Source organism: Hyla sarda, chromosome 11 (assembly GCF_029499605.1).
Source record: "Hyla sarda isolate aHylSar1 chromosome 11, aHylSar1.hap1, whole genome shotgun sequence".
Classification (NCBI taxonomy): domain Eukaryota; kingdom Metazoa; phylum Chordata; class Amphibia; order Anura; family Hylidae; genus Hyla; species Hyla sarda.
In genome coordinates, this window is record NC_079199.1 from 104,798,609 (window position 1) to 104,826,412 (window position 27,804).

At 45.8% G+C, this 27,804-nt stretch overlaps 2 protein-coding genes across 15 annotated transcripts in view; both read left to right on the forward strand.

Annotated features, from left to right (window-relative positions):
* UBAP2L (ubiquitin associated protein 2 like) overlaps positions 1-10,464 on the forward strand; it is a 48,078-nt gene extending 37,614 nt beyond the window's left edge. For 6 of the 14 annotated variants that reach the window (XM_056546491.1, XM_056546495.1, XM_056546497.1 and 3 more), the window contains 6 exons: positions 2,051-2,156; positions 2,642-2,758; positions 6,279-6,346; positions 6,433-6,630; positions 8,455-8,487; positions 9,905-10,464. In XM_056546491.1, the coding sequence (XP_056402466.1) occupies positions 2,051-2,156; positions 2,642-2,758; positions 6,279-6,346; positions 6,433-6,630; positions 8,455-8,487; positions 9,905-10,000 (618 nt within the window). In that variant the 3' untranslated portion in view covers positions 10,001-10,464. The remainder of the gene's footprint in view (positions 1-2,050; positions 2,157-2,641; positions 2,759-6,278; positions 6,347-6,432; positions 6,631-8,454; positions 8,488-9,904) is intronic. The other 8 variants (XM_056546499.1, XM_056546500.1, XM_056546504.1 and 5 more) reach the window with 5 other exon arrangements.
* Positions 10,465-11,264: 800 nt separating this feature from the next.
* On the forward strand, positions 11,265-27,577 carry HAX1 (HCLS1 associated protein X-1). Its single transcript, XM_056546515.1, has 7 exons — positions 11,265-11,406; positions 23,979-24,202; positions 25,727-25,881; positions 25,975-26,026; positions 26,149-26,270; positions 26,352-26,463; positions 26,615-27,577. Exons 1-7 carry the CDS (start codon positions 11,345-11,347, stop codon positions 26,713-26,715), a joined length of 828 nt encoding a protein of 275 aa, XP_056402490.1. The 5' UTR covers positions 11,265-11,344; the 3' UTR covers positions 26,716-27,577.
* The last annotated feature ends 227 nt before the right edge of the window (positions 27,578-27,804 follow it).

Genomic DNA, 27,804 nt, shown 5'->3' on the forward strand with positions numbered 1-27,804 from the left:
TACCTCTATGTCCTGGAGATATATATACTGTGCAGTACCTGTGTCCTGGAGATAGATATATACTGTGCAGTACCTCTGTGTCCTGGAGATAGATATATACTGTGCAGTACCTCTGTGTCCTGGAGATAAATATATACTGTGCAGTACCTCTATGTCCTGGAGATATAGATATATACTGTGCAGTACCTCTATGTCCTGGAGATATAGATATACTGTGCAGTACCTCTATGTCCTGGAGATATAGATATATACTGTGCAGTACCTCTATGTCCTGGAGATATAGATATACTGTGCAGTACCTCTATGTCCTGGAGATATAGATATACTGTGCAGTACCTCTATGTCCTGGAGATATATATACTGTGCAGTACCTCTATGTCCTGGAGATATATATACTGTGCAGTACCTGTGTCCTGTATAAATATATATATATATATATATATATATATACTGTGCAGTACCTGTGTCCTGGATATATATATATATATACTGTGCAGTACCTGTGTCCTGGATATATATATATATACTGTGCAGTACCTGTGTCCTGGATATATATATATATACTGTGCAGTACCTGTGTCCTGGAGATAGATATATACTGTGCAGTACCTCTGTGTCCTGGAGATAGATATATACTGTGCAGTACCTCTGTGTCCTGGAGATAGATATATACTGTGCAGTACCTCTGTGTCCTGGAGATAGATATATACTGTGCAGTACCTCTGTGTCCTGGAGATATATATACTGTGCAGTACCTCTATGTCCTGGAGATATATATACTGTGCAGTACCTCTATGTCCTTGCGATATATATACTGTGCAGTACCTCTGTGTCCTGGAGATGTAGATATACATACTGTGCTATACCTTGGGCGCTATATACTGTGCGGTACCTCAGAAGGTATATACTGTGCCATACCTTGGGCGCTATATACTGTGCGGTACCTTGGCTTTTATATACAGGACCTGTGGGGTTTTCTTTCTTTTTCTTGGGGACTGAAAACCTTTAGGCCATCGGTAAAGAAGGAAGCGGCGTCTGTAGGGAATCCTAACACTCGGCCTTAAAGAGCGGATCCTCGGTGACGGTTCATCCTGTTGTTTGTTCTTATTTTGGAGGGAAAATAATTTTTAGTATCCAGGATGGGATCACAGGCGCCAATGACGAGATGTTACGTGGCTGATGGGGGGTGGGGTGTGTTATCCTATAGAGCGCCCCCCCCCCCCCAGTGACTTGTCTGTAGGGTTTGGGGTGACGCGTCCTCCTCGTCCTGACAATCACACTGGTTTTATTTTTGTTTTTTTGTTGAAATGTTTTGATAAATCTTTATCTGTAAATATCTCAATCCTAAATAAAAAGTATTTTCAATAAACTCTTCCAAACCAGCTCTTTGTGAGCCGTCCCTTATTGCTTGCGGGGTCTGGTCTGCGGGTTTTGGGGGGGGGTGGAGGTGGGGTGAGGTGACGGCTCTGACATGGCTGACCTCTGGAGCGTGTGATTCTAGGTTACACCTTCTAGTAGACATGGTGGATTGGGACGGTCTCCAGTATATGTTATGTAGCGCTCTCCTTGGATGTCAGACCCCGCTCCAGGTACGTCCCGCCATACTGTACGGTGAGAACTCCGCCTGCCTTGTGTGTGTCCGCCACTGGTCCGGGGTTCACTTGTCTGCCGCCCCTGGTGTAGGTTGTCTGCTTTATATTTGTCCCCCCCTGCAGTCCTTCCCCGGAGGACCCCACCTCACCGCATTAAACGTCCCCTCCTGATTATCATTACACATGACATCGGGCATGATGACACGCGGGCAGCAAATACTGCTTCACCCCCCTCTATGACGCATAGTGTGGACAACATGGCACCTGTGTAGTGAGCGGAGGGGTCGAAGTGTTCGGAGCCGTGAGGTGTACAGGATAGTGACCATTGATTCACCCGCTTGCCATAATCTGGTCTATATGCAACGTCTGATCTGTCTGGGTGCCCCCATTGTCGTGCGGTGTGACCCCTATCAGTGTGTGCCTTACAGGCTCTGTACCCATCTTGTCTCCCCCTCCAGGTGGCACCTACTACATCAAAACAACACGGAGTCAATGTTGGGGTCAACACATCGGCTGGCGCCTTCCAGCAAGCAGCGAGTTACGGCTCCCATGCCTATAACACCGGTAAGGAAATGTCGTCCTGATGATCGATCATAGGGGGACGGGGGGCTCCTGCACTTGTAGATATGGGAGTGTAACTGTGAATGTCCGCCCGCCCGCCCCCCGTGACACCCCCCATCCCCCTCCTTTGTGCCTCTTTCCTAACTTTTCCTTGCAGCACAGCGTCTGCTCCCCGCTGATGGTCCGAGCAGCAGCAGGTGCCCAGCTGTGTGTGGTCTCAGCTGATAGAAGACAAGAGACCCCCAAGTATGGACGCCATAACCCAGAGAATGACGCGCGCCCTCTTGTCTGCACTTAGATTGTATGATGCAGGAAGCAATGTGTGAGGGGGCAGCAGGGCCCGGGCTCTTGTTGTTCTTGGCCGGTCGGGGTCTTCCCTCCCTTTCCCCCTATGTGAGCGCTTTGTACTGTGGGGCTCTTGTGGTGGATTGATGTTTGGGGGATGTGATAAGCCGGGGTCCCGTGCTGAGGGCTGTGTCTGTTCACAGGCTTTGAGGACTTGGGCCAGGTTTCCAGCGTGGGGGATTTCTGTAAGGGTGCTTTTAGTGGGGCTTCTGCTGCTCAAAGCAAACCTGCTGCTGCTTGCACCAATGGACCAGGCGCTGGTAAGTGCTCTCCGCTTCATATCCTGGTCATCCCTTCTGCCAGTCCTGGATGTTAGCTCTGCCTGTCCGAACCCGCTCTATTGCCCCTTTTTTCCTGCCCCTCTTATTCTTATTTGTGCGTGCCTGCCCCCTCCTCTTCCTTATCGTGCATGTGCCTACCCCCTCCTCTTCCATATTGAGCGTGCCTACCCCCTCCTCTTCCATATTGAGCGTGCCTACCCCCTCCTCTTCCATATTGAGCGTGCCTGCCCCCTCCTCTTCCATTTTGAGCGTGCCTGCCCCCTCCTCTTCCATATTGTGCGTGCCTGCCCCCTCCTCTTCCATATTGTGCGTGCCTGCCCCCTCCTCTTCCATATTGTGCGTGCCTGCCCCCTCCTCTTCCATATTGTGCGTGCCTGCCCCCTCCTCTTCCATATTGTGCGTGCCTGTCCCCTCCTCTTCCATATTGTGCGTGCCTGCCCCCTCCTCTTCCATATTGTGCGTGCCTGCTCCCTCCTCTTCCATATTGTGCGTGCCTGCCCCCTCCTCTTCCATATTGTGCGTGCCTGCCCCCTCCTCTTCCATATTGTGCGTGCCTGCCCCCTCCTCTTCCATATTGTGCGTGCCTGCCCCCTCCTCTTCCATATTGTGCGTGCCTGCTCCCTCCTCTTCCATATTGTGCGTGCCTGCCCCCTCCTCTTCCATATTGTGCGTGCCTGCCCCCTCCTCTTCCATATTGTGCGTGCCTGCCCCCTCCTCTTCCATATTGTGTGTGCCTGCCCCCTCCTCTTCCATATTGTGCGTGCCTGCCCCCTCCTCTTCCATATTGTGCGTGCCTGCCCCTCCTTTCTTATCGTGCGCGTGCCTGCCCCTCCTCTTATCGTGCGCGTGCCTGCCCCTCCTCTTTCTTATCGTGCGCGTGCCTGCCCCTCCTCTTTCTTATCGTGCGCGTGCCTGCCCCTCCTCTTTCTTATCGTGCGCGTGCCTGCCCCTCCTCTTTCCTATCGTGCGCGTGCCTGCCCCTCCTCTTGCTTATCGTGCGCGTGCCTGCCCCCTCCTCTTCACTATTGTGCGTGCCTGCACCCTCCTCTTCCTTCTTGTGCGCGTGCCTGCCCCTCCTCTTCCTTCTTGTGCGCGTGCCTGCCCCCCTCCTCCTTCTTGTGCGCGTGCCTGCCCCTCCTCCTCCTTCTTGTGCGCGTGCCTGCCCCTCCTCCTACTTCTTGTGCGCGTGCCTGCCCCTCCTCCTACTTCTTGTGCGTGTGCCTGCCCTTCCTCCTACTTCTTGTGCGTGTGCCTGCCCTTCCTCCTACTTCTTGTGCGTGTGCCTGCCCCCCCTCCTACTTCTTGTGCGTGTGCCTGCCCCCCCTCCTCCTTCTTGTGCGTGTGCCTGCCCCCCCTCCTCCTTCTTGTGCGTGTGCCTGCCCTTCCTCCTACTTCTTGTGCTTGTGCCTGCCCTTCCTCCTACTTCTTGTGCGTGTGCCTGCCCCCTCCTCTTCACTATTGTGCGTGCCTGCACCCTCCTCTTGATTATTGTGCGTGTGCCTGCCCCCTCCTCTTCACTATTGTGCGTGCCTGCACCCTCCTCTTGATTATTGTGCGTGTGCCTGCCCCCTCCTCTTCACTATTGTGCGTGCCTGCACCCTCCTCTTCCTTCTTGTGCGCGTGCCTGCCCCTCCTCTTCCTCCTTGTGCGCGTGCCTGCCTCTCCTCTCCCTTGTGCACGTGCCTGCCCCTCCTCCTCCTCCTTGTGTGCGTGCTTGCCCCTCCTCTTCCTTCTTGTGCGCGTGCCTGCCCCTCCTCTTCCTTCTTGTGCGCGTGCCTGCCCCTCCTCTTCCTTGTGCGCGTGCCTGCCCCTCCTCCTCTTCCTTGTGCGCGTGCCTGCCCCTCCTCCTCTTCCTTGTGCGCGTGCCTGCCCCTCCTCCTCCTTCTTGTGCGTGTGCCTGCCCTTCCTCCTCCTCCTTGTGCGTGCCTGCCCCCTCCTCCTCCTCCTTGTGCGTGCCTGCCCCCTCCCCCTCCTCCTTGTGCGTGCCTGCCCCCTCCCCCTCTTCCTTGTGCGTGCCTGCCCCCTCCCCCTCCTCCTTGTGCGTGCCTGCCCCCTCCACTTCCTTCTTGTGCGTGCCTGCCCCCTCCTCCTTGTGCGTGCCTGCCCCCTCCACTTCCTTCTTGTGGGCTTGCCTGCCCCCTCCTCTTCCTTCTTGTGCGTGCCTGCCCCCCCCCCTCCTCCTCGTGCGTGCCTGCAACCTCTGCTTGTGCATGCCTGCCCCTTATCTTCTTGTGCGTGCCTGCCCTCTCCTCCTGCTTCTTGTGCGTGCCTGCCTCCTCCTCCTTGTGCGTGCCTGCCCCCTCCTCCTCCTTGTGCGTGCATTCCCCCTCCCCTTGTGCGTGCCTGCCTCCTCCTCTTCCTTCTTGTGCGTGCCTTCCTCCTTCTTGTGTGCGTGCCTGCCCCCTCCTTGTGTGCGTGCCTGCCCCCTCCTTGTGTGCGTGCCTGCCCCCTCCTCCTCCCTGTGCGTGCCTGCCCCCTCCTCCTCCCTGTGCGTGCCTGCCCCCTCCTCCTCCCTGTGCGTGCCTGCCCCCTCCTCCTCCCTGTGCGTGCCTGCCCCCTCCTCCTCCTTCATGTGCGTGCCGGCCCCCCTCCTCCTCCTTCATGTGCGTGCCGGCCCCTCCTCCTTCTTGTGCTTGCCTGCCCCCCCTCCTCCTTCATGTGCTTGCCTGCCCCCCCTCCTCCTTCATGTGCGTGCCTGCCCCCCCTCCTCCTTCATGTGCGTGCCTGCCCCCTCTCCTCCTTCATGTGCGTGCCTGCCCCCCTCCTCCTTCATGTGCGTGCCTGCCCCCCCTCCTTCATGTGCGTGCCTGCCCCCCCTCCTCCTTCATGTGCGTGCCTGCCCCCTCCTTCTTGTGCCTGCCCCCTCCTCCTCCTTGTGCGTGCCTGTCCTCTCCTCCTTCATGTGCGTGCCGGCCCCTCCTCCTTCTTGTGCGTGCCGGCCCCCCTCCTCCTTCATGTGCGTGCCTGCCCCCCCTCCTCCTTCATGTGCGTGCCTGCCCCCCCTCCTCCTTCATGTGCGTGCCTGCCCCCCCTCCTCCTTCATGTGCGTGCCTGCCCCCCCTCCTCCTTCATGTGCGTGCCTGCCCCCCCTCCTCCTTCATGTGCGTGCCTGTCCTCTCCTCCTCCTTCTTGTGGGCGTGCCTGCCCCCTCCTTCAGCCGCCTCGCTCGTGCTTCGCCTCTTTATCCATTCTATAGTTATATAATGTATTATGTCAGTTTTGCCCTATACGGGACCCTTCACCTCCTGGTCCTATGTAATTACATATAGGGAGGAGGCCCCTCTGACCCCATCCTTGTGTATTAACCCTTTGCGTGCTTTCAATATGAATAGACATCTCCATTTATTTGGGCCATTAGGAGCAATTGTCTCAGGTCAGGAAATGGTTAATGTGCAGGGCCTGTGTCCTGGGGGTCGCTCATTAATGTGAGGGTTGGAGGTCTCCGTGGTCATGTGACCACATGCCTTGTTTAGCGCACACCTCTACTCTTTTCCTTCAGGTGTGTCCGTAACCTCAAGTAACACTGGCGTTCCGGATATTTCTGGCTCGGTCTATTCGAAGACGCAGGTAGGTCATGTGATGGCGTCAGTGGTTGTGCTTACGGGGGCAATTCACACTCGTGACTGCTCACGGTTTCTGTCTTCTCCTTTCAGCAATCGTTTGAGAAGCAGGGATTCCACACCGGGACCCCCGCAACATCCTTTAATTTGCCCTCTGCTCTGGGCAGTGGTGGTCCCATGAACCCGGCCACAGCGGCTGCGTACCCACCCGCTCCATTTATGCACATACTGGCCCCACATCAGCAGCCGCACTCCCAGATCCTTCACCATCACCTCCAGCAGGACGCTCAGGTAAGAAGCAAAATCACTATATATGGCACTAGTGATCAGTATATACACCAGATCACCAGGATATAGAGAGCAGTGATATCACTATATATATACATCACTGGTGAGAGGTCACTATATACTGATCAGTATATACACCAGATCACCAGGATATAGAGAGCAGTGATATCACTATATATATACATCACTGGTGAGAGGTCACTATACTGATCAGTATATACACCAGATCACCAGGATATAGAGAGCAGTGATATCACTATATATATATATATACATCACTGGTGAGAGGTCACTATAGTGATCAGTATATACACCAGATCACCAGGATATAGAGAGCAGTGATATCACTATATATATATATATATATATATATATATACATCACTGGTGAGAGGTCACTATACTGATCAGTATATACACCAGATCACCAGGATAGAGAGCAGTGATATCACTATATATATATAATCACTGGTGAGAGGTCACTATACTGATCAGTATATACACCAGATCACCAGGATATAGAGAGCAGTGATATCACTATATATATATATATATACATCACTGGTGAGAGGTCACTATACTGATCAGTATACACACCAGATCACCAGGATATAGAGAGCAGTGATATCACTATATATATATATACATCACTGGTGTGAGGTCACTATACTGATCAGTATATACACCAGATCACCAGGATATATAGAGAGCAGTGATATCACTATATATACATCACTGGTGAGAGGTCACTATACTGATCAGTATATACACCAGATCACCAGGATATAGAGAGCAGTGATATCACTATATATACATCACTGGTGAGAGGTCACTATACTGATCAGTATATACACCAGATCACCAGGATATAGAGAGCAGTGATATCACTATATATATATATACATCACTGGTGAGAGGTCACTATACTGATCAGTATATACACCAGATCACCAGGATATAGAGAGCAGTGATATCACTATATATATATACACATCACTGGTGAGAGGTCACTATACTGATCAGTATATACACCAGATCACCAGGATATAGAGAGCAGTGATATCACTATATATATACATCACTGGTGAGAGGTCACTATAGTGATCAGTATATACACCAGATCACCAGGATATAGAGAGCAGTGATATCACTATATATATATACATCACTGGTGAGAGGTCACTATAGTGATCAGTATATACACCAGATCACCAGGATATAGAGAGCAGTGATATCACTATATATATACATCACTGGTGAGAGGTCACTATACTGATCAGTATATACACCAGATCACCAGGATATAGAGAGCAGTGATATCACTATATATATATATATATATACATACATCACTGGTGAGAGGTCACTATACTGATCAGTATATACACCAGATCACCAGGATATAGAGAGCAGTGATATCACTATATATATATATATATATATATATATATATATATATATATATATACACAGCCATCACTGGTGAGAGGTCACTATACTGATCAGTATATACACCAGATCACCAGGATATAGAGAGCAGTGATATCACTATATATATATATATATATACATCACTGGTGAGAGGTCACTATACTGATCAGTATATACACCAGATCACTTTATTTCCATCACTTGTGAGGGGGTGACACTATTTGGTGACTCCGGTGGTTGTGGCACAGATGACACGTCTCACCTGGTAGCTCTGCAGTCCGCAGGACTTCTGTGTGGTCCCCGTCACTATCGTGGGGTTGTCTCCATTAAACCCGTCTTTCTTGCTCTAAAAGTCTGTCCCTTTATTTTTCATATCCGGCCTCTGTACTTTGTGCAGATTTTGTGTTACCAGCTGCTGCACGATGATCAGGTAATTGTGACCCGACGTTATCCCTGCACATGGGCGGAGGGGGGAGACGGGCGGCACTTCCATCACTCTGGTGGGAGCATGTAACGTGGACATCCCCTCCATCATGCACTTCCATCTCCCACGGCTGTGCCACAAGCCGGTGCAGGATAGTGAATGATCACCAGACCTCTAAATGTTCATAGAGGCCGACCCCACACTAGTGCACTGGATCACCACATGGGTCCTAACCTCTCACAGATTGGGGGACTGCTAGACTGTGCCATGGGGTGAGAACTGTAACCCACCAGCAGAATAGTGAGTGCAGCTCTGGGGTATAATACAGGATATAACTCAGGATCAGTAATGTATGTACACAGTGACCTCACCAGCAGAATAGTGAGTGCCGCTCTGGGGTTTAATACAGGATATAACTCAGGATCAGTACAGGATAAGTAATGTAATGTATGTACACAGTGACCTCACCAGCAGAATAGTGAGTACAGCTCTGGAGTATAATACAGGATATAACTCAGGATCAGTATAGGATAAGTAATGTAATGTATGTACACAGTGACCTCACCAGCAGAATAGTGAGTACAGCTCTGGAGTATAATACAGGATATAACTCAGGATCATTACAGGATAATAATTGTATGTACACAGTGACCTCACCAGCAGAATAGTGAGTACAGCTCTGGAGTATAATACAGGATATAACTCAGGATCAGTACAGGATAAGTAATGTAATGTATGTACACAGTGACCTCACCAGCAGAATAGTGAGTACAGCTCTGGAGTATAATACAGGATATAACTCAGGATCAGTACAGGATAAGTAATGTATGTACACAGTGACCTCACCAGCAGAATAGTGAGTACAGCTATGGAGTATAATACAGGAAATAACTCAGGATCAGTAATGTATGTACACAGTGACCTCACCAGCAGAATATTGAGTACAGCTCTGGAGTATAATACAGGATATAACTCAGGATCAGTACAGGATAAGTAATGTAATGTATGTACACAGTGACCTCACCAGCAGAATAGTGAGTACAGCTCTGGAGTATAATACAGGATATAACTCAGGATCAGTACAGGATAAGTAATGTAATGTATGTACACAGTGACCTCACCAGCAGAATAGTGAGTACAGCTCTGGAGTATAATACAGGATAAGTAATGTAATGTATATACACAGTGACCTCACCAGCAGAATAGTGAGTACAGCTCTGGAGTATAATACAGGATATAACTCAGGATCAGTACAGGATAAGTAATGTAATGTATGTACACAGTGACCTCACCAGCAGAATAGTGAGTACAGCTCTGGAGTATAATACAGGATAAGTAATGTAATGTATGTACACAGTGACCTCACCAGCAGAATAGTGAGTACAGCTCTGGAGTATAATACTGGAATCCTTTCTCTCCACAGACCGGCTCGGGACAGAGAAACCAAGGCGCCTCAATGCCGCAGAAGTCTCAGGCCAGCAAGTCGGCATACAGCAGTTACAGCTGGGGGTCGAACTGAGCGGCCGCCATTATATCATCCCCCCCACCCAACCGAACCACAGGATCAGCACATGAAGCATTAGTGTGTCCTCCGCCGCCCCTGTCCGGCCTCTCCCCTCCCCCCCTCTTGTATGTAACATAGAATTTGTATTTTCCTTCCAATTTTCTGCAGTTGGATTATTATGAAATGTTTGCTCTTTTATGGGGAGGGGCCGGTCTTATATATATATTTTTTCTTATCTCCTCCCCCCCCCCCCCCCCCCTTTCTTTTGTTTTTTAACCTCTTCATGCAGAGGTGAGTCAGGGGATCCAGCGTGCCGCCACCTCTGCGTCCCCCAGGAAGGATCGCTATGAGTTTTTCGCATTGTATGAATCATTAGTTGACGTGTTTCTTCTTTCTTTTTTTTTTTTTTTTTTTTTTGTACTGTGTTCTAAATTTAATGGATAAACGTGTCTTGTATATATAAAAGGAAAACACAGCTGCACGCCCCCCGCCTCCGCTGCTTTATTCCGCCTCTGTGCGCGTCCGGACCGCTGCCGCCATCTTTGTCATAAACATCGAGGTCAAGTAGTTACTGCACAGCCATCAAGTCATGTGATCGTCCTGCGAGTAGTCGCTGCTATAGTATAGACTGGTGGCCATCCTGAAAACTACAACTCCCAGCATGCCCACGGCTTTCCAGGCATGCTGGGAGTTGTGGTTATGCAACAGCTATAGGGACATTTATCGTGTTTCATTTAGTGTGGCTCCAGCTGTTGCAAAACTACAATTCCCAGCATGCCCGGACAGCCAACGGCTGTCCGGGCATGCTGGGAGTTGTAGTTTTGCAACAGCTGGAGGTTCACTGTTTGCAGACCACTGGTATAGGTTAAAAGGGGCAATGTTTCCCAACCTCTCTTTCGTCAAACTACAACTCCCAGCATGCCCAGACCAAAGCTACATCTGGTGCCACCCTAAATAGGCAACATTGTCATACACTGTCCTATGCCTGTCATGGAACTTTGATATATCTTCATCATACATTTATTGACTTTAACATCTTGCATTGTCTGTACTTTATTCTCATCATCAAGCATCACACAATGCTTGCTGGGTGTTGTGGTACTATATCTGTCTCCAGGATCAGCTCAAAAACACGATATACAACTAATATAGGCCTGGAAACAGCTCTAAACGCAACGTGAAGAAGTTTGGATCCTCCCGCCTGCTGTCGGCTGGCTGATTGTGAGGTGAAGCGTGGTTGGCGGAAGTGACGTTTCGCCGATGTAAACTAGTAAAGCGGAAGTGACGGTTTCAAGAGCCGGAAGTGACGGGCGGGACGTTATTCTGAGCTACTGTGGTTGGCGGAAGTGCCTAACTGTCATGGCTGGGGACATAAATGTGTTTGAGCTATTCCGGAGATTCTTCCGTCCCCCGGGGCAGAGGTGAGGAGAGCCGGGGCGGGTGGGGGGACGAGTCCTGTACGGATCACATCTGCTCCTGATCGGCGCTCATACGTCTGTTAGCCCGGAGGACTACAACTCCCAGCATGCCCCTGACAGCACTGACCAGACATCACAGGAGTTTTGAATGAGTGATTAGTTTAAGGGGTTAAACACCATTTGACCTCTGACATAAGGTTATGTTTTGTAACAGCCTCCAGCTGTTGCAAAACTACAACTCCCAGCATGCCCGGACGGCTGAAGGATGTCTAGGCATGCTGGGAGCAGTGGCGTTGCTAGGGTTGGTGTCACCCCCATACCTACCCCCTCCCCCCAGTAAGTTTTTAGCCTGTTGTGACAGACACCACTGTTGTAGCGCATTGTGAGAAATTCCAGTATAATAATCAGATATACCAGTTGCCACAGAATAGGAAAGTGTTAAAGAAGTTTTCACCATTTAATTATACAGCTCCCAGAATTACTTAAAGGGGTACTCCACTGGAAAACATTTACTTTTAAGTTAAACAGATTTTTAAATTACTTCTATTTAAAATCTTAATCCTTACAGTACTTATAAACTGGTGTATGCTCCACAGGAAGTTGTGTAGTTCTTTCCAGTCTGACCACAGCGCTATTTGCTGACCCCTCTGTCCATGTCAGGAACTGCCCAGAGCAGGATAGGTTTGCTATGGGGATTTGCTCCTACTATGGACAGTTCCTGACATGGACAGAGGTGTCAGCACAGAGCACTGTGGTCAGACAGAAAAGAAATTAAAAAAGAAAAGCACTTCCTGTGAATCGCTTATACAGCAGCTAATAAGTACTGGAAGGATTAAGATTTTTAAATAGAAGTGATTTACAAATCTGTTTAACTTTGTAGCACCAGCTGATTAAAAAAAAATAATAATAATGTTTTCCAGTAGAGTACCCCTTTGAGCAGTGGTGAGGTTATGCTGGGAGTTGTAGTTTCACTCATCATAACTGTGGAACTGACAAATGACTACAGCTCTGATAGGACAGAGAGGAGAATGTACAATGATATCAGTGACTACAGGTGACGTCTTCTCTATAGTGAGGAGAATACACAATGATATCAGTGACTACAGGTGACGTCTTCTCTATAGTGAGGAGAATGTACAATGATATCAGTGACTACAGGTGACGTCTTCTCTATAGTGAGGAGAATACACAATGATGTCAGTGACTACAGGTGACGTCTTCTCTATAGGGAGGAGAATACACAATGATATCAGTGACTACAGGTGATGTCTTCTATATAGTGAGGAGAATACACAATGATATCAGTGACTACAGGTGACGTCTTCTCTATAGTGAGGAGAATACACAATGATATCAGTGACTACAGGTGACGTCTTCTCTATAGTGAGGAGAATACATAATGATATCAGTGACTACAGGTGACGTCTTCTCTATAGTGAGGAGAATACACAATGATATCAGTGATTACAGGTGACGTCTTCTCTATAGTAAGAAGAATGTACAATGATATCAGTGACTACAGGTGACGTCTTCTCTATAGTGAGGAGAATACACAATGATATCAGTGATTACAGGTGACGTCTTCTCTATAGTAAGAAGAATGTACAATGATATCAGTGATTACAGGTGACGTCTTCTCTATAGTGAGGAGAATACACAATGATATCAGTGATTACAGGTGACGTCTTCTCTATAGTGAGGAGAATACACAATGATATCAGTGACTACAGGTGACGTCTTCTCTATAGTGAGGAGAATACATAATGATATCAGTGACTACAGGTGACGTCTTCTCTATAGTGAGGAGAATACATAATGATATCAGTGACTACAGGTGACGTCTTCTCTATAGTGAGGAGAATACACAATGATATCAGTGATTACAGGTGACGTCTTCTCTATAGTGAGGAGAATACACAATGATATCAGTGACTACAGGTGACGTCTTCTCTATAGTGAGGAGAATACACAATGATATCAGTGATTACAGGTGACGTCTTCTCTATAGTGAGGAGAATACACAATGATATCAGTGACTACAGGTGACGTCTTCTCTATAGTGAGGAGAATACACAATGATATCAGTGACTACAGGTGACGTCTTCTCTATAGTGAGGAGAATACACAATGATATCAGTGACTACAGGTGACCTCTTCTCTATAGTGAGGAGAATGTACAATGATATCAGTGACTACAGGTGACGTCTTCTCTATAGTGAGGAGAATACACAATGATATCAGTGACTACAGGTGACGTCTTCTCTATAGTGAGGAGAATACACTGATATCAGTGACTACAGGTGACGTCTTCTCTATAGTGAGGAGAATACACAATGATATCAGTGACTACAGGTGACGTCTTCTCTATAGTGAGGAGAATACACAATGATATCAGTGACTACAGGTGACGTCTTCTCTATAGTGAGGAGAATACACAATGATATCAGTGACTACAGGTGACGTCTTCTCTATAGTGAGGAGAATACACAATGATATCAGTGACTACAGGTGACGTCTTCTCTATAGTGAGGAGAATACACAATGATATCAGTGACTACAGGTGACGTCTTCTCTATAGTGAGGTGAATACACAATGATATCAGTGACTACAGGTGATGACTTCTCTATAGTGAGGAGAATACACAATGATATCAGTGACTACAGGTGACGTCTTCTATATAGTGAGGAGAATACACAATGATATCAGTGACTACAGGTGACGTCTTCTCTATAATGAGGAGAATACACAATGATATCAGTGACTACAGATGATGTCTTCTCTATAGTGAGAATACACAATGATATCAGTGATTACAGATGATGTCTTCTCTATAGAGAGGAGAATACATAATGATATCAGTGACTACAGGTGACGTCTTCTCTATAGTGAGGAGAATACACAATGATATCAGTGATTACAGGTGACGTCTTCTCTATAGTGCGGAGAATACACAATGATATCAGTGACTACAGGTGACGTCTTCTCTATAGTGAGGAGAATACACAATGATATCAGTGACTACAGGTGACGTCTTCTCTATAGTGAGGAGAATACACAATGATATCAGTGACTACAGGTGACATCTTCTCCATAGTCTTCCCTTATCTAATTCAGATGGTACATACCGCCAGGACTTGTTCCAGCTAAAACTTCTGTCTGCAGAATGTGACACCCAGACATCTCCTCACTATGTCAGCGCATTCTCATCCTCTATATGAAAACAATTATTATTATAAACCTGCCAGACACTGTATCCTCTAAATATAATACTACTATACACTATACTCTTTGATTATAAACCTTCCATACACCATACCCACTGAATATAATACCAACACATACTGTACACTCTGAATATAAATCTACCACACACTGTACATTCTGAATATAATACCAACACATACTGTACACTCTGAATATAAGTCTGCTACATACCGTACCCCTGAACATACAACACAGAGAGACACACACACACAGTCAGAGAGATACACACTCACAGATAGACACACAGACTCACAGTCACACACACACACACAGAAAATAAGGCATACTTGGCACACCAGAAGGCCTCCGACAATATTCCAATACAAGAAATTATTGTGGGCAGGGGTGTAGCTTAACCCCTTAAGGACCGGGGGTTTTTCCGTTTTTGCATTTTCGTTTTTTGCTCCTTGCCTTTAAAAAATCATAACTCTTTCAATTTTGCACCTAAAAATCCATATGATGCTTATTTTTTTGCGCCACCAATTCTACTTTGTAATGACATCAGTCATTTTGCCCAAAAATCTACGGTGAAACGGAAAAAAAAATCATTGTGCGACAAAATTGAAAAAAAAAACGCAGTTTTGTAACTTTTGGGGGCTTCCGTTTCTACGCAGTACATTTTTCGGTAAAATGACACCTTATCTTTATTCTGTAGGTCCATACGGTCCCCTACTTATATAGGTGATTTTGTTGTACTTCTGGAAAAAATCATAACTACATGCAGGAAAATTTATACGTTTAAAATTGTCATCTTCTGACCCCTATAACTTTTTTATTTTTCCGTTTATGGGGCGGTATGAGGGCTCATTTTTTGCGCCATGATCTGAAGTTTTTAACGGTACCATTTTTGCATTGATAGGACTTATTGATGATATAAAAAGTGACCAAAAATGCACTATTTTGGACTTTTGAATTTTTTTGCGTGTACGCCATTGACCGAGCGGTTTAATTAATGATATATTTTTATAATTCGGACATTTCCGCACGCGGTAATACCACATATGTTTATTTTTATTTACACTGTGTTTTTTTTTTATTGGAAAAGGGGGGTGGTTCAAACTTTTAATAGGGAAGGAGTTAAATGATCTTTATTCATTTTTTTTTTGCAGTGTTATAGGTCCCATAGGGACCTATAACACTGCACACACTGATCTCTTATACTGATCATTGTTATCCCATAGGGACCTATAACACTGCACACACTGATCTCTTATACTGATCATTGTTATCCAATAGGGACCTATAACACTGCACACACTGATCTCTTATACTGATCATTGTTATCCCATAGGGACCTATAACACTGCACACACTGATCTCTTATACTGATCATTGTTATCCCATAGGGACCTATAACACTGTACACACTGATCTCTTATACTGATCATTGTTATCCCATAGGGACCTATAACACTGCACACACTGATCTCTTATACTGATCATTGTTATCCCATAGGGACCTATAACACTGCACACACTGATCTCTTATACTTATCATTGTTATCCCATAGGGACCTATAACACTGCACACACTGATCTCTTATACTGATCATTGTTATCCCATAGGGACCTATAACTGCACACACTGATCTTATACTGATCATTGTTATCCCATAGGGACCTATAACACTGCACACACTGATCTCTTATACTGATCATTGTTATCCCATAGGGACCTATAACACTGCACACACTGATCTCTTATACTGATCATTGTTATCCCATAGGGACCTATAACATTGCACACACTGATCTCTTATACTGATCATTGTTATCCCATAGGGACCTATAACACTGCACACACTGATCTCTTATACTGATCATTGTTATCCCATAGGGACCTATAACACTGCCCACACTGATCTTCTATGCTGATCACTGGTTTCTCATAGGAAACCAGTGATCAACGATTCTGCCGCATGACTGCTCAGGCCTGGATCTCAGGCACTAAGCAGTCATTCGGCGATCGGACAGCGAGGAGGCAGGAAGGGGCCCTCCCGCTGTCCTGTCAGCTGTTCGGGATGCCGCGATTAGCCGCGGCTATCCCGAACAGCCCGACTGAGCTAGCCGGGAACTTTCGCTTTCACTTTTAGCCACGCGGCTCAGCTCTGAGCGCGCGGCTAAAGGGTTAATAGCGCGCGGCGCCGCGATCGGCGCTGCACGCTATTAGAGGCGGGTCCCGGCTTCACTATGCCGCCGGGCCCGCCGTGATATGACGCGGGGTTACTGTGTAACCCCGCGTTATATCAGAAGAGCAGGACCAAGGACGTACCGGTACGTCCTTGGTCCTTAAGGGGTTAAAGCTTCTGGGTCCCCCTGCAACACACACACACACAGTCACATACACACACACACAGTCACATACACACACACACACAGTCACATACACACACACACAGTCACATACACACACACACAGTCACATACACACACACACAGTCACATACACACACACACAGTCACATACACACACACACAGTCACATACACACACACACAGTCACATACACACACACACAGTCACATACACACACACACAGTCACATACACACACACACACAGTCACATACACACACACACAGTCACATACACACAGTCACATACACACACACAGAGTCACACACACACAGTCACATACACACACACAGAGTCTCACACACATATACACACACACACAGAGTCACACACACAAACACACACACAGTCACACACAGTCACATACACACACAAAGAGTCACACACAGTCACATACATACACACACACACACACACAGTCACATACACACACACAGAGTCACACACACTCACCCATCCAGCGCAGTGATCCTTCTCTCCGGGCGCCCTGCGAGTGACATCACTGACGTCCCATGCGGTGGGGCTGATGGACGGGCGCACAGCGGCGATGAAGGCCGGGGTGGGGGTGCTGACGGACGGGCGCACAGCGCAGGTGAAGGCCGGGGAGGGAGGGGTGCCGACGGACGGGCACACCGCAGGTGAAGGAGGGGGGGTGTTATGCTGACGGACGGGAGGCCGGTCGGGCACAGATGGGGGGTGTCGGTGTAGCTGGGGAGGGGGGGTGGGTGCTGCGGAGCGTTTTGGTGTCACCCCATTAGGTTGGTGTCACCCGGTGCGGGCTGCACCCGGGTCGCAACGCCACTGGCTGGGAGTTGTAGTTTTGCAACAGTTTTGCTTTCACAGGGATATAGGCCAGTGTTTCTCAACCAGGGCACCTCCAGCTGTTGTAAGACTACAACTCCCAGCATGCCCGGACGGCTGAAGGATGTCTAGGCATGCTGGGAGTTGTAGTTTTGCAACAGTTTTGCTTTCACAGGGCTATAGGCCAGTGTTTCTCAATCACAGTGCCTCCAGCTGTTGCAAAACTACAACTCCAGGCATGCTGGGAGTAGTAGTTTTGCAAAATGTCAGTTTGGGTTAAAGGACGTACACGTACACTCTGCGCCCACTCTTGATGTATGGAGCGCGGTCAGGAGCGGAGCTCGCTTCGTACCCGGGGAGTCCCGGCTGCCATCAACAGCCAGTACCCACAACTAACTTATACCGGACATTGCTGAGCAGGCTTATGTCTAGCATTAACCCTTTAGACGCCACAATTAAAGGTGACTGTGGAGTCTAAAACGCTGCCGGTAGCTCAGGGATCTGATCGGGACGCACGCGACAAAATCACTGGGTCCCAATCTACCTCCTGGCCGTCCGATCGGCGCTCCTTCAGTGTAGGAAGTCATGGCAGGCTGTAGTAATGGAGGGCTGAGAACACTGATCAGTGCTGCGCTATGGAGCAGCATTAGTTTGGTGTCTGCATTATAAAGATCACATGTAATAGTCTCCTGTGGGAAGTAAAAAAAAAAGTAAATTAACCCCTTCACTAATGAGTTTAAAATCACCCCTTTTCCTATTTTATGAATAAAATAATGTAAAAAAACAACTGATAAATAGGTGGTATGTTTATTATGTATATAAATGTACAAACTATTAAAATATATTGTTAATTAAACCGCACGATCGATGGCGTACACGTAAAATAATACCAAAGTCCAGATTTGCGCATTTTCGGTCACTTCCTATGCCATAAAAAAAAAAGGAATAAAAAGCGATCAAAAATTCTGATCAAAACATAAATGGTCCCGATAAAAACTGCAGATCACAGCGCAAAAAGGGACCCTCATACATCTCTGTATACAGAAAAATAACCGTTATAGGGGTCAGGAGGATTCATTGTATGAATAATCGTACACATTTATCATTTTCTTAAAGTAGTAAAATAAGATAAAACCTAAATAAATTGGGTGTTTATTGTAATCACATGAACCTACAGAATAAAGATAAGGTGTCATTGTTATTGAAAAGTGCGCTGCGTGCACAGTGTCAGCAGAGAGCACTGTGGTCAAACTGGAAAGAACTACACAACTTCCTGTGGAGCATACAGCAGCTGATAAGTACTGGAAGGATTAAGATTTTTGAACTGAAGTAACTTACAAATCTGTATAACTTGTTAAGAGTACCTTTAAGAGGTTAACAATGACATTGAGGGGGAATATTCAAAGACTTGTGTTATTAGGGCTCTTTGTTATTTTGTGCCCCCTCATTTTCAGAAAATGTCACGCCGGGTTTACTTGGTATTAACTGCAACAATTTTGTGCCCCAGAAAGTTGTGCTAGACCTATGAAAATACTGTGTTAATAGCCCAAAAAGCCTAGCCACGCCCCTTTTAAAAAATTGGCTAACGCGCTATTTATCTGAATATCTAACACGGATAGAAAGAAGTCGGCGCTGGAATTCTCTGTTGTGCCCACGATCATCCGGAAACACCAGTTTGGAGCGGGCGGCCGTGATCATGATGCCCCGTGATGTCATGGCCACGCCCCTCCACGTATGTCTATGGGAGGGGGCGTGACAGTCATCACGCCCCTTACATTGACAAGTATGGAGGGGGCGTCGCCATGACATCACAATGTTGAAAGTGCTGGTGCACCGGGGTCCTCTTTAACCCCTTAACGACCTCTTTAACCCCTTACTTCGTGCACCAGGACGTACATTAACGTCCTGTGTATGACCGCGAGCATCGGAGCGGTGCTCGTGTCATACTAGGCAGGGACCTGCCGGTAATGGCCCATATCCGCGATCGCGCGGATGTCCGCCATTAGCCCATTAACGACGAAGGACGTAAATGTACGTCCTGGTGATGCGGTACTTAACGCACCAGGACGTACATTTACGTCCTAAGCATAACCGTGGGCATCGGAGCGATGCCCAGATCATGCGCGGCAGGTCCCGGCTGCTGATCGCAGCCAGGGACCCGTCAGTAACCGCGATCCCGCAGATGTCCCCCATTAACCCCTGAGATGGCGTGATCAATACCCATCACGGCATCTGCAGCATTGCAGCCACTTAATTGGATGATCGGATCGCCTGCAGCGCTGCCGCGGCGATCTGATCATCCAGCACAGCAGACGGAGGTCCCCTCACCTGTCTCCGCTGTCTTCCGGGAGTCTTCTGCTCTGGTTTGCCTTCCCGTAGACCAGAGCAGAAGATGACCGATAACCCTGATCAGTGCTGTGTCCTATACATAGCACTGAACAGTATTAGCAATCGAGTGATTGCTATAAATAGTCCCCTATGGGGACTATTAAAGTGTAAAAATAAAAGTAAAAAAATAAAGCAAAGAAAAAGTGAAAACCCCCTCCCCCAATAAAAACGTAAATTGCCCCATTTTCCCTATTTCACCCCCAAAAAGTGTTAAAAAAATATTTTATTTGGTATCGCCGCGTGCGTAAATATCCGAACCATTAAAATAAAATGTTAATGATACCGTACGGTGAACGGTATGAACGTAAAAAAAATAAATAAAAAAGTCCAAAATAGCTGCTTTTTTTATAACCTTTTATTCCCCAAAAAATTTATTAAAAATGTATTAAAAGTTTTATATAAGCAAATATGGTATCAATAAAAAGTACAGATAACGGCGCAAAGAATGAGCCCTCATACCGCCGCTTATACGGAAAAATGAAAAAGTTATAGGTCTTCAAAATAGGGGGATCTTAAACGTACTAATTTGGTTAAAAAGTTAGTGATTTTTTTTTAAGCACAACAGTAATAGAAAAGTGTATAATCATGGGGATCATTTTAATCGTATTGACCCAGAGAATAAAGAACACGTAATTTTTACCGTAAATTGTAAAAACAAAACCTTCCAAAATTAGCAAAATTGCGGTTTTCTTTTTAATTTCCCCACACAAATAGTATTTTTTTGGTTGCATCATACATTTTATGGTAAAGTGAGCGATGGCATTACGGAGGACAACCGGTCGCGCAAAAAACAAGCCCTCATACTAGTCTGTGGATGAAAATATAAAAGAGTTATGATTTTTTGAAGGTGAGGAGGAAAAAATGAAAATGTAAAAATAAAATTGTCTGTATCCTTAAGGCCAAAATGGGCTGCGTCCTTAAGGGGTTAACCCCTCAGATGCCGTGATCAGTACAGATCACGGCATTTTCGGAAATGCGCATATTAACCCCTTAAGGACCACAGGTTTTTCCGTTTTTTCCTCCTCACCTTTTAAAAATCATAACCCTTTCAATTTTGCTCCTAAAAATCCATATAATGACTTATTTTTTGCGCCACCAATTCTACTTTGCAGTGACATCAGTCATTTTACCCAAAAATCTATGGCGAAACGGAAAAAAAATCATTGTGCGATGAAATTGAAGAAAAAACGCCATTTTGTAAATTTTGGGGGCTTCCGTTTCTACGCAGTACATTTTTCGGTAAAAATGACACCTTATCATTATTCTGTAGGTCCATACGATTAAAATGATCCCCTACTTATATAGGTTTGATTTTTTCGTACATCTGTAAAAAATCATAACTACATGCAGGAAAATGTATACGTTTAAAATTGTCATCTTCTGACCCCTATAACTTTTTTTATTTTTCCACATATGGGGGCGGTATGAGGGCTCATTTTTTGCGCCTTGATCGGAAGTTTTTAGCGGTACAATTTTTGTATTGATTGGACTTTTTGATCGCTTTTTATTCATTTTTTTCATGATATAAAAAGCGACCAAAAACACTGCACACACTGATTGCCAGCACTGTTCACTGCAAAGACATAGCTTTGCAATGATCAGCGATATCGGCGGTCGATTGCTCAAGCCTGCATCTCAGGCTTGGAGCAATCAATCGCCGAGGGGACACGCCGGAGGAAGGTAAGAGGAACTCCGCTGGTATCCCAGCTGATCGGGACACCGCATTTTCACTGCGGTGGTCCCGATCAGCACCGCTGAGCAGCCGGGAAGGTTTTACTTTCGTTTTAGACTTGGCGTTCAACTTTGAACGCCGCGTCTAAAGGGTGAATAGCGCGTCTGATACATGCCGGGACCGACCTGATATGACGCGGGGTCACCGCGTGACCCCGCGTAATAACGCGGGAGCCGGCCAAGGACGTATATATACGTCCTTGGTCGTTAAGGGGTTAAAATAGATGATCGTATTGCCCGCAGCGCTGCTGCAATGATCTGATCATCTGTAATGGCGGACGGAGATCCCCTCACCTGCCTCTGTCCGTTTCCTCGGGTCTTCTGCTCTGGTCTGAGATCGAGCAGACCAGAGCAGGAGATAGCCGATAATACTGATCAGTGCTATGTCCTATGCATAGCACTGAACAGTATTAACAATCAAATTGAAAAAAAAAAAGTTGAAAAATGTAAATATAAAATGTGAAAAATCCCCTTCCCCAATAATGATTAAAATTGTCAGTTTTTCCCATTTTACCCCCAAAAAGAGTAAAACATTTTTTTTTAATAAACATATTTGGTATCGCCACGTGCGTAAATGTCCAAACTATCAAAATATAATGTTAACGATCCCGTACGGTGAACTACGTAAACGTAATCTATTTTTTTTATTTTTTTTTTTTTTTAAAGTCACAAAAAATGCAGCTTTTTTTGTCACATTTTATTACAAAAAAAATTATAAAAAATGATCTAAAAGTTTTATATATGCAAATGTGGTATCGATAAAAAGTACAGATGACGGCGCAAAAAATTAGCCCTCATACCGCCCTATATATGGAAAAATGTAAACGTTATAGGTGGTCAAATTAGGGCAATTTTAGATTACTGATTTTGTACAAAAAGTTTTATATTTTTTATTTTTTTTTAAAGCGGTACAAAAATATAAAAGTATCTCGCCATGGGTATCATTTTAATTGTATTGACCCACAGAATAAAGAACACGTCATTTTTACCGTAAATTGTACAGTTTGAAAACAAAACCCTCCATCACATGTCATTATATTACTATTATATCAGTGATGTCATACAGGGGGCGGGGCTGTGATCACACGTCATTATATTACTATTATATTATATCAGTGATGTCATACAGGGGGCGGGGCTGTGATAACATGTCATTATATTACTATTAAATCAGTGATGTCATACAAGGGGCAGGGCTGTGATCACATGTCATTATACTACTATTATATTATATCAGTGATGTCATACAGGGGGCGGGGCTGTGGTCACATGTCATTATGTTACTATTATATTATATCAGTGATGTCATACAGGGGGCGGGGCGGTGATCACATGTCATTATATTACTATTATATCAGTGATGTCATACAGGGGGCGGGGCTGTGATAACATGTCATTATATTACTATTAAATCAGTGATGTCATACAAGGGGCAGGGCTGTGATCACATGTCATTATACTACTATTATATTATATCAGTGATGTCATACAGGGGGCGGGGCTGTGGTCACATGTCATTATGTTACTATTATATTATATCAGTGATGTCATAGAGGGTGTGTGGCTGTGATCACATGTCATTATATTACTATTATATCAGTGATGTCATACAGGGGGCGGGGCTGTGATCACATGTCATTATATTACTATTATATTATATCAGTGATGTCATAGAGGGTGTGTGGCTGTGATCACATGTCATTATATTACTATTATATCAGTGATGTCATACAGGGGGCGGGGCTGTGATCACATGTCATTATATTACTATTATATAAGTGATGTCATACGGGGGGCGGGGCTGTGATCACATGTCATTATATTACTATTATATTATATCAGTGATGTCATACAGGGGGTGGGGCTGTGATCACATGTCATTATATTACTATTATATCAGTGATGTCATACAGGGGGCGGAGTTGTGATCACTTGTTATTATATTACTATTATATTATATGAGTGATGCCAGAGGGGGGCGGGGCTGTGACCATCTCCCACACATGATTATGGCCTGACATGTGGTTTGGTTGCAGGGACCCATTTTTCGAGGGGATGACACATGATGAGGAGGAGGAGGATGATGATGATGATGATGAAGATGAGGATTTCTTCTTCCCCCGTCAGCCAGGATACGGTCAGGAGTCACCATCTTGGCGCGGTCGTCCTCCTTTTCAGGATCCCTTTGGCTTTGAAGACTTTTTCAGGGATTTTAATGAACTGTTTGCAGATTTTGGGTCAATGATCCACGAGGTTCCCAGTAAGTGTCTCACACCATCACTGTCTCATCTTACATTCCAGTCACCTCCAGAGCTGCGTTTACAGTTCTGCCGGTTTCCAAGTACCTCAGAGCCTGCGGCATGCATTGCATCATGGGATGATCTCAGCTTAATTTTCAGCACTATATAATCGGATTCAGTGCAGCTCTGCAGGTGACTGGAGTATAGTACACAATATAATAAGACTGAATACAGCTCTGGAGGTGACTGGAGTATAACACACAATATAATAAGACTGAATACAGCTCTGGAGGTGACTTTAGTATATTACACAATATAATAAGACTGAATACAGCTCTGGAGGTGACTGGAGTATAATACACAATATAATAAGACTGAATACAGCTCTGGAGGTGACTGGAGTATAATACACAATATAATAATGCTGAATACAGCTCTGGAGGTGACTGGAGTATAATACACAATATAATAAGACTGAATACAGCTCTGGAGGTGACTGGAGTATAATACACAATATAATAAGACTGAATACAGCTCTGGAGGTGACTGGAGTATAATACACAATATAATAAGACTGAATACAGCTCTGGAGGTGACTGTAGTATATTACACAATATAATAAGACTGAATACAGCTCTGGAGGTGACTGGAGTATATTACACAATATAATAATGCTGAATACAGCTCTGGAGGTGACTGGAGTATAATACACAATATAATAAGACTGAATACAGCTCTGGAGGTGACTGTAGTATATTGCACAATATAATAATGCTGAATACAGCTCTGGAGGTGACTGGAGTATATTACACAATATAATAATGCTGAATACAGCTCTGGAGGTGACTGGAGTATAATACACAATATAATAAGACTGAATACAGCTCTGGAGGTGACTGGAGTATATTACACAATATAATAATGCTGAATACAGCTCTGGAGGTGACTGGAGTATAATACACAATATAATAAGACTGAATACAGCTCTGGAGGTGACTGGAGTATAATACACAATATAATAAGACTGAATACAGCTCTGAAGGTGACTGGAGTATATTACACAATATAATAATGCTGAATACAGCTCTGGAGGTGACTGGAGTATATTACACAATATAATAAAACTGAATACAGCTCTGGAGGTGACAGGAGTATAATACACAATATAATAAGACTGAATACAGCTCTGGAGGTGACTGGAGTATTATACACAATATAATAATACTGAATACAGCTCTGGAGGTGACTGGAGTATAATACACAACATAATAATACTGAATACAGCTTTGGAGGTGACTGGAGTATATTACACAATATAATAAGACTGAATACAGCTCTGGAGGTGACTGGAGTATAATACACAATATAATAAGACTGAATACAGCTCTGGAGGTGACTGGAGTATAATACACAATATAATAAGACTGAATACAGCTCTGGAGGTGACTGGAGTATATTACACAATATAATAATGCTGAATACAGCTCTGGAGGTGACTGGAGTATAATCCACGTTTCTCATGTTTCCTGTATTCCTCCTTGCAGGGCTCCCGGGGGTCGGGACCCCCGCTCAGGCTCCGGAAGGATCTGGGACACGTTCATTAAGGGATTTTATGTTGAAGTATCCGGACTCCCATCTGCCCAGAGATCAGGCGCCACCACCCCAGGGCTCCGACCAGCCAAGATGGCTTCCTAATTGGGTGGGTATAGGCGGTCTCCGCCCCGTCAGTACCAGGGCCCAACACTAGATGGCGCTGTCCAGGACCGCACTTACTGTGTTCTTTCTATTCCAGCAAGGAGACGATGCAGTTCCTGCCCCTCCTGGAGACACTAAGCAGGATAAAAGTAAGTGCCCCTCTTACCTTCCAGTACAGAGTGGTATCAGAGTACAGCGCCTCCTAGTGACCTGCTGGGGTCATACACGGAGGGGCAGCTGAGATGACTGCTCACATGTCTTCTCTGTCCAGTCTTGGACACTGAGGTCTCATCCCGCGGTCTGGACTCCATCCTGAGGCCGAAGGAATCGGCGCCATCATCCTCATCGTATTTCCGGAGCGTCCAAGTCTCCAGAGTGATGCGACCTGATGGGGTGAGTTCAGCGTCTCCTGCTGCCGTTATAGATGGCGCCATTGTTACTCAGTGTAAACATTATCTGCCATCTCTATCGCAGACCATGGAGGAGAGAAGAACCGTACAAGACAGCAAAGGGAATGAGACCACCACGATGACTGTGACCAGGGGCGATCAGGTGATCAGCAGAGGAACTAGCGATCCGGCCACAGGTCAGTCCTCAGTGTCCCTCCTCTCCCAGAATCCTCCTGGGCAGTCCGGCAGCTCACAAAACACGTCCAACATCGCCCTCTAGTGACAGGAAGAAACGTGCATCCTCTCTCCCCAATACAAACACACTCTTTTGTCTCTCCTTTCCTCTAGATAATAAGGACTCCACCCTGGTCCCGCACCGGTCCCTACCAGATCTCTCCGATTCCCAGACTATTATCAGCCGCTTCCTACAGAGATGGTTCTCCAAGTGACAGCTGAAAATCAGCTCAGTCTGAACAGTGTTATATAATGTGTATATAGAGGGGAGAGGCCTGAAACCTGAGGCTGCACTACTGAGACCCCTGATGATGTCATGCCTCCTGATGATGTCATGTCTTCTGATCACTGGTGTCTCCTGATCACTGATGTCTCCTGATGATGTCATGTCTTCTGATCACTGGTGTCTCCTGATCACTGATGTTTCCTGATCACTGATGTTTCCTGATCACTGATGTTTCCTGATCACTGATGTTTCCTGATCACTGATGTCTCCTGATCACTGATGTCTCCTGATGATGTCATGTCTCCTGATCACTGGTGTCTCCTGATCACTGATGTTTCCTGATCACTGATGTCTCCTGATGATGTCATGTCTCCTGATCACTGATGTCTCCTTATGATGTCATGTCTCCTGATCACTGATGTCTCCTGATGATGTCATGTCTCCTGATCACTGGTGTCTCCTGATCACTGATGTTTCCTGATCACTGATGTCTCCTGATGATGTCATGTCTCCTGATCACTGATGTCTCCTTATGATGTCATGTCTCCTGATCACTGATGTCTCATGATGATGTCATGTCTCCTGATGATATCTACATCCTTCATAGCTGGGCTGGGATGGGATGTGTGTGGACAGTGATGTGGACAGTGATCTGGACTGTTATTGGTTTCTATGACAACGCTGGACCTCACAGTAGTGCAGCCTCAGGAATCTCATCAATGTTCGGATTTTCTGCATTTGTTCACAATTCTTCTTCTAGAAATAGATTTACATTAACTTACCGACAAAGAACAGAGGATTTTGGGAAATGTTCAGAATTTGCTAAATAAATTTAATTTATATGTAATTATTTCCATAAGGAAATCAGATTTTTTCATTTTTGCACTTTTCCTCTTTGCGCCACCAATTGTACTTTGTAATGACCTCAATCATTTCACCACAAAATCTATGGTACAACCAGAAAGAAAATTCTGGTGAAATATAATTCGGGGGGTTTCCGTTTTCTACGCAGTGCACTTTTTGGTAAGAATTAAACATGATCTTTATTCTGTTGGTCCATACGGTTACATCAGTACCC